The following is an 8,277-nucleotide window of genomic DNA, read 5'->3' on the forward strand; positions in this document are numbered from 1 at the left end:
TCTCTTTTTCTCTTTTCCTCTTCTTATCCCTTTGTCCCAGTAGTGTTACTCTTGGCACAGGATCTGTTGCATCATTTATGATGAATACATGCTATTGTGTTATCCATCTTGTATGGCTGCATAAGTTATGATGAATGCATGCTGTTGTAACTAGGTGGTATCCATGTATACTTCTACTCTGGCTTTGCCTATTTATTTGATCAATAAACTCTTATTTTACCCATCAAGAAAGTAATTTCTTTAGAGGGAACTTTTGAATTTGGAACTCTTGAATAAAATAAATATAATTACCGATTGTTCGAAGCTCAGAATGTTTTATTGATACATGACAAATAGTTGGAATGCTTACCGTTTTCCTGTTGCAATAGGCACATGCCTGCATCTGAATGGGTTGGCTATCCCTGCATGCTTTTAAATTCTTTACAATTACACTGGTGGGGTTACAGCTTTATTAATGAAGCATGGTGAAGTCAGAAACCATATTGTTTTTTTAACATTTTTTCGGTTGCTCCATAAGTTTTAGTGATGTGGTTTTTTAAGATGCTCATTAATTTGACTAAACAATGGAATAGCACATCTACCGCAATTGTCATCAATAGTCCATTTGTTTGACCACATCAAGTTTTTAGACAGCTAGAGCAATCCATGCCATTTCTAGTGCTTTCCCATTATTGTGTAAATTTACATAGGTATCTGGTCTGGATTTTAGTGTTATGGCAAGCTTCATAGAACATTCACACCAAATTTTATGCTCCTGCTTATTGTATTGAGTCTAATAGATGAATTATGGAATCTCACTGTTGGAAGCTTGACTTTCCACAATGGGCAAATTGTTGATGGGATAATGACAGATGACCATCCACGGTTGCCAAAATGGATTTGCTAATCTAGTTGTAACCTGTTGCAATTTTGAGGAGTCATTGGATTAATATAAGAAGTAATTGCTATGATAGACTTAAATGGTGCATAGCAAGTGAGTTTGTTGAGGAGATACCCCGGTTTCATTGTTTTTTCTGCTACTTCATTATTCTGAGGCTGTGGCCAGCTTAGCTGAAGCTGGATGGGTGCGTTCAGATCGTATCCAGTGCTGATGGTGTATGGAACAAGAAAACTTCTGCTTGCCTCATTCACATCCCTTTCCCTATGAACCTAAGATGCATAAACTTGTTTTAAGCTTGGGGGCAAGAATTACCTTCACCTTCTCTTGTTTCAAGATAAATACCTAGGCCCAATATCTAGCTTATTGGCATTCAATTTGGTTCTTTCTTACCCCCACTGAAGGCTCTTGTATATGCTCAGCTATTGAAAGGTAAAAAAAAAGATGTATATATGCTGTTATTTAGATCATACCCTTGTCAATTCTTCATTTTCTTTACGGATGAGGTCTAGCTTCTTGTTGAGTTCTAGTTTTTCTTGATGAATGAGATTTACCTAGAGTAAGACAGAAGAAAGAAAGCAGATGAGGGGAAATTAACACCTAAACATAAACTTAGGAGAAATTTAGTTGTTTTCTCCCGCAAAACCTTCTGGTTTAGTCCTTCTATTTGATCAGTAAATATTTGTTCCTGCAAAAAGAATAGATATGGAAAGGCTCAAGTCTGTGCTATTTATAGATAAAATCCAGAATTGCTGGATTAAATTGTAAATAAGGCTAATACTCTCATACCTTCTTTTGTCGGACACCCTTCAAGCTCATTTCCAACTGATTTTCCAGGTTTTGTAGATCTTTGGCATTCAGACTAGAAAGTTCTTCGCCCATCAATTTCCTGTGCATACCATGAAGGATATTGTATGTTTACAGAGGTTATGGGCCTATGCCCTTCCGGAAATATTTCTATTCAATGTTCAACTTATTATTTCAAGTGATATACTAAAGAGTATTCTCGTAGCAATGTCGGGGGCAAAAAGCTATTGTCAGGAGCACAAAGGACCGGCCCCGAGATATATTTGAAGTTATATTTAGGTGCTGAACCAGACTGTCAGTAGCCCTAGCCCGAAACCCATTCTAGTCTTGCAATTCAGGTCCCGGACTTTTGGGATGGGGGGTTCCTAGCTGTGTTAAGAGTTTTATTTTTATTTCCCAGCCTCAGGCCCTTAAGGACTCATTGGCAAACGAGCTATGGTCTCCACAGCCTGTGCTTAATCGATGTTGTCATGACATTGAATCTGATGTATGAAAATTGATTCTTTTTACTTCGGTGATGTTAAAAATGATCTTCAGACTGCACCATGATTGGCTTTGAAGATGATTCAGGCCATCCTATATTAACATTTTGGAATAATATTTAGATTAACACACCCATGGCATGCAGCTTAACCCCGTCTACATGACCATAGACGGTGGAGAATGAAAGAAATGACATTCGAGGCCTGGTATGTTCAGCTGGAAGAAGGGTAGTAATTGAAGTGAGCTATGAGTGTAACTCGACTCTTGGAACATTAGTTGATGCATACTTTCCCCATACCCACCTAAATCTAAATATGTTGTGTTCTAGTCTTCTCATTTACACCCTGAATATATATAAATATATTTATATATATATATATATATATATATATATTCTTTGTATGCCTAAAAGCCTCTTGCAGCTAGGTATAGCAAATAGCAATAGCAGTACTGCTTCTGTAATTGCAATGCATGTGCAAAATGCTCATTGGAATAGGGTCTTTTTTAATTTTTTATTGTTTTATTGACCATCATCAAATGATTGTACCACCTGTGACACTCTTGCAAGTACTGCAATTGTTGCCTCAAGACTGCTGCCTCCATTTGCCAAAACTAGCAAGTAGAAACCAAGTATTAGCCCGTGGAATATATTCATGTGGGACTGCATGCTTAGATCACTTAAAGACTTGGAACTGTATAACAGTATGAAAAATATATATTTTTTAGCAGATGCTGATCTGTTACTTCTGAACTATTCTGCGTAAAATGGCCGGAAAGAGAGTTTACAAAAAGGCATAAAACAATACATTGCAGATGCCTGCCTTGCAAGATATTCTTTAAGGTTGTATTTAGATGTTGAGCTGAGTTGAGTTCTTTATGAATGGTAGTGGATTCTGTAAGGCTCACGTAAGATAAGTTTAGATGTGTTTGAATGTTTTGATGAATTTATATGTATTTATGTGAAATTGTAAAAGGTTGTGAGTCTCACGTGTAAAGAGGTGTTGAGTTGAAAAATATTGTGAGTCTCGCATGTAAAGAGGTTTTGAATTTAGATGAGTTTAATGATTTGAAAGTTAAGTGTTTGGATATTAAAAGAGATCTAAATTTGAACTAGTTGAGAACCAAACGAGCTAAATGTTGGGTGGTCTTGATGCTTTTGTGCACTGTTGGGAGTGAAATATGACAATATACAGATGCTAGAAATTCGTTGGAGGAAAGTGATGATTGGTTCATCAATAAATTACCTTGACTTCCGAAGCAGGATTGTTCTGCTGGTGTTCTTCCTCTTTTGCTTTGTTGTAACGCCCAACAACAGATCTCATGCTGATAAATATGGGCAATATCATCGTTAATACTCAAAATGGGCCATCAAGTTTGCAAAGAATTATCACATTTGTCATTGCCATGGGACTAACGAGATTATCACAGTTGAATGCAGTAAAAATTAATAAAACATAAACGAAAAGTAGAATATGAAGCACATTCATTGGTCATAGTTGATGGGCCTCGTCATGCTTTGGATCTAAATTTATTTCCTCGGTATTCCCCTGGCCAGGCTAAACAACTATTCATATCCTCTTCCAAAAAACTGAGAAAAATTCGCGCAGCCAGCTTAACGTTTTGAAATGTATTATTAACCTTATGTTTATCAATTTAGTAAAAATAAGAAAACATTTTGCCCTTAAACTACTAAGAGTTTTATACTTTAAATGTTAAGCTATAAAATTGACATATTGTATCCCTTAAACTATCAAAAACTATAATGTATGCTATGAGTAAAAGATCTACTATGAAGATTGCGTTATGCATGTCGCATATTCGCAGTTTCTATAAAGGGATAGTACAACGTTGTTAGTTTGATAATCTGTGTCCAAAACATAAAACTCTTAATAGCTACATGGCGCAAACTACATTTTCTCCTCACATTTTCTTTGGATCTTTGACATCATTGTTAACAATGGTGAGTTTGCACCTGATGTGTGTGTATACATACATATATGTATGTATGTATATATATGTATATATATACAAGTCTCAAATAGACAAGTCTCACTCAAACATTTGTAAAAAAGTGGATCTCACATTGATAAAGTGTTATAAAAAACTATTTTTTTATTAGCGGGACTCAGTTTTTTATAAAATGCTTACAAGAGACTTGTCTATTTGGGATTTGTACCTAGCATTATTAATAGAAAAATTCTTCTCATCAGTTACTATTTATCACTCCACACCCCACATCCTAAGAAAAACACCTCCACACTCTATGAAAAACACTCATATTTTATGAAAAAATTATAGATGCAAGGTGTGAGAGTGAATTGTAGTTGATGCATATAAAGTGATAGAAAAACTATTTATCATTCACTACTTATTATTTGAAGGGATGGTGATTAAAATGATGACGGCCAGACGGTGAATGTAAATTTTCATTGAGAATAACCTCTCACTAATTGCCATAGGTTTTCTTTTTATCTTTTATCTTTTGGTTCTTTTTTTCGCAGGATATTTCCTAGGCAATTTTGTGAAAGATCTAAAAAAATTTCTTACATAGCTTATATATATATATATATGCAGCCATAATTAATATGAGGATTACGTAAGCTTATTATTTCATGCGCTTGGCATTCTACAATAATATTCCACCCTAGATAATTAAGGTTGAAATAATTTTGCAAATAAATAAACAGTATTGGAAATTAATAAATCCTTGATGCTTCTAATGCGTGGATTATTTTTTATTAATAGCCTGCAATTCTAATTGTCAAGTGACAGATGGTTCAGGTACCGATTCTCTTCCCTTCCATTAACAGGGTATATATAAATAGGTACATGTCTTATATATCTAGAAGTACCATAGCCTTTGAGTGCACTTTGACATTTTCTACTCAAAAAGACTTCAAAAATGCATATTAATATCGAAAGATGTAAACTGCTTCAGAGGAAAAAAGGAAAACGAAATGGTAAACTGTTCGAAAGGATACTGGTGCATGCATATAATATCGCTGGCTCATGCTAGTGGAACTTACCAGAAAATTCCCATTTGGCTGTATCCCGGCCATTTATTTTGAAATGTCTTTTGATTTGACAAGTTAATGCTAGCTAGCTATGTTATTTCATGCGCCCTATTTCTAAGTACTAGTAAAGAATCAATATTGATTTGACAAGTTAATGAGTTGGTTTGAATATGGAAAATGATTTATTTTATCATATTATTATAATTTTTTAAAATTTTATATAAAATATAATAAATAATTTAATTTTTTTAAATTTTAAAATAATAATAATATTAAAAAATAATATTCTACTAATATTTTTTTAATTTTCATCTTTCATATAAAATCATTTCATTTCTGAATCCAAATCAACTCTTACATGATTAGTAACAAGGTGATTGTTGTCATTAGAGTCATGCATTGTTGGAGATAGAACAAGATATAATACAGAAGAACTCTAACCCTCAATCGCCTAGCGGGGGGCAAGGGACGGGTTGACCCCAGCAGGCCCCACCCTGCCTTCCGCTCTGCACCCTTTCTTTATTTAATTAAAAAAATAATATTTTAAATATTTATATAAATAATTTATATAAATATATTGTATATAAATATATAAAATTTGTTAAAAGCTTGAAGTTAAAATTCAAGTTAATAAATTGTCTTGGCCTCTAAGTTCCACATTACTTAAATATGACTATTGTATTACATTAGTCTGTCTCACATTGCTTAAGTATGATTATTATATTGTCTTGACCTCTAAATTTCACATTGCTTAATTATGACTATTGTATTGCATTGGTCTGTCTCACATTGCTTAAGTATGATTATTATATTGTCTTGGACTCTAAATCTCACATTACTTAAGTATGACTATTGTATTGACTTGGCTTCTTATATAAAGGTTGGCTTAGGAGGCTAAGACAATCCAAAATAAAAGTCTAATGAGTTTATATATATTTTTAATTTTTAATTTATATTATATTATAATTTGGATCTAAAAAAATCTTAAACCCAAAAAAAGTTTGTTGAGCAGGGGCGAGACGGGGCAAGGTGCTGTTTCAACCCCACCTCTGATAGCAGGGCGGGGGATAGGGTTGGAAAACCCTATCCTGCATGGTGTGAGGCGTGGGGCGGGAAGGGGGTCATGCCACCGCACTGTATACTTTTTCCTCAATGTTATATCAACAAAAATGCAAGAGACAACTCGATCCCAAAAAGAAAAGACTGAAGGAACTAAAAGAAACTAGATATAGCTAGAGAGCTTGATATGAACCCGCGGGAAAGGAATCCCTTGAACCCACAGTCAATTTGAAAACTTTCCAAGAAAGCCAAAATCAAGTCTATGGATGGAGAATCTAGACCCGATGAGAACTCGTTTCAAGAACCTAGATTATATTAAAATCTTTGAACTTGTATTTGGCCCATCTGGTACTTGCAACATATCTTTAAGACTAGGCCCACCTTAGTTCCCATCAGAGCTGGTACTATATACCGTCTTTATAATTAAGTTCTCGATCCGCTGTACTCAATTAAACGATTCATCCGTTGTCTAACCAAGCCATGAATTTCAAAACCAAAGCAGAAGAAGCCATGAATTTCAAAACCAAACCTAAACGATCCACTGTTTTAGCCAGCTAATTAAACTTCGTTTTTTTTTTTTTCTAAAAAAAACAAACCGACGTTCTAGCAAAATCTCTCAATTATGAACTTGAACAGAACTATATATCTTGAAAGTTGGAAAATGTTGATTTCCTTGCCGAAACAACGTCACCGATGATTTAAGGGAATATTTTAGCTTACAGATTTAGTTTCTTGCTTTCTTGAAGTAGATGCATGTCCATCTTCAAAGGACCTTCGAGAGGAAAGCATGCATAATCTATGTTAGCGAAATCTACCTGATCAGTATTTCTTCGATCGGTTGAACAATTAATCCACCTCATTATTGTTACCAACCGTATGTATCCATGAATTCCAATATATAAATCTCAAGCCAAAATTCTTTTTATTTGGAATATTATACTTTAGCTATATACAAAGAACTAAAAAAGCAAACAGATAAAAAAAAAAAAAAAGAAAAAAGAAAAAAAACAACAACAACAACAAAGGGATGGAGCAAATAAATGCTGGTAAAAGAATTTAACCACACTTGAATCAATGAAAAATATGTAGAACTTTATCTGGAGAGAGAGAGAGAAGGAGAAGGAGAATGAAACCTTGTGCTGGCATAATCGTATAGCTTGTTGGTGCTGGAGAAAATAATCACCCCAACTTCTGCATCGCAAAGGATCGAGAGCTCCTTGGCCTTCTTAAGCAATCCATTTCTACGCTTTGAAAAAGTCACTTGCCTGCTCGTGGAATTATCAATCCTCCGGATCACTAGCTTACCTCTCCTCATCGATCTCTTTTTCCTCCGATAAGCCTAGCTAGGGTTTTTCTCGCTCCTCTTAGATCTGCAGTACAAAAGAGTTTATAGATTGCTGGATACCATCAGAATCAACAGGGGTAAAACAGATTGTTTTTTCCTACTAGTAATCTGCGAATATCAAGAAGGTTGAGCTTGAGCTTATCAGCAAGCTCAAAATCAAAAATGAAAAGAATATGAAGATCCAATATTAGCAAATAAAAAGGAAAAAACAAAAGTACTAGAACTTGAGCTTACTTGTTTCGATCGTTAATGGAGGAGTAGGGCACTAGATCAGAAGAGAGAAGAGGAAGAATCGTCGGTCGCTCGAATTCACCTGAAGCGCCTGAGATGTGCAAATCTTATGCTTTATATGGAAAGATGATCCAACGGGAGTAAACCTCTTCGGTCTTTATTTAAGGTGACAATAATCGTCTCTGCGCACCCAAAACCACCAAGTAGTTTCAAATTGTATCGGTTGATCTTATACTCGCCCGGGTGCTTAAAAGAATTGTACTCGCTTCTTTTTGAGGACAACTTGGCAAAGTATCTATCGAAGGGTGTGAAGCACTGTGACAGTATCAGGGGAGAGTTGGGAGGTGCCAGAGACAGATTGCTATGGACAGGCGTCGATACCATATGGCGAGTATAAAAAAACTTTAATCCAAGCGAGTATGGAGGCAATGGGGATTCCTCGTACCTTGAGAGCCCCATGA

The 8,277-nt window shown here is 35.1% G+C and overlaps 1 protein-coding gene across 4 annotated transcripts; it reads right to left on the reverse strand.

Annotated features, from left to right (window-relative positions):
• LOC108983024 (MADS-box transcription factor ANR1-like) lies at positions 1-7,932 on the reverse strand. 4 transcript variants are annotated; one of them, XM_018954535.2, is made up of 9 exons: positions 7,820-7,932; positions 7,374-7,610; positions 3,412-3,490; positions 2,718-2,779; positions 1,667-1,766; positions 1,524-1,565; positions 1,351-1,431; positions 995-1,149; positions 1-898 (listed from the first exon to the last, which is right to left on the reverse strand). In XM_018954535.2, the coding sequence occupies exons 2-9, from the start codon at positions 7,553-7,555 to the stop codon at positions 883-885; spliced, it is 717 nt and encodes a 238-aa protein (XP_018810080.1). In that variant the 5' UTR covers positions 7,556-7,610; positions 7,820-7,932; the 3' UTR covers positions 1-882. The 4 variants fall into 4 exon arrangements, with proteins under 4 accessions (XP_018810080.1, XP_018810079.1, XP_018810081.1 ...); XM_018954534.2 differs by having other exon boundaries at positions 1-1,149; XM_018954536.2 differs by lacking the exons at positions 1-898; positions 995-1,149 and having other exon boundaries at positions 1,352-1,565.
• Positions 7,933-8,277: the final 345 nt, after the last annotated feature.

Source organism: Juglans regia, chromosome 13, assembly GCF_001411555.2.
Source record: "Juglans regia cultivar Chandler chromosome 13, Walnut 2.0, whole genome shotgun sequence".
NCBI classification, from domain to species: Eukaryota; Viridiplantae; Streptophyta; class Magnoliopsida; order Fagales; family Juglandaceae; genus Juglans; species Juglans regia.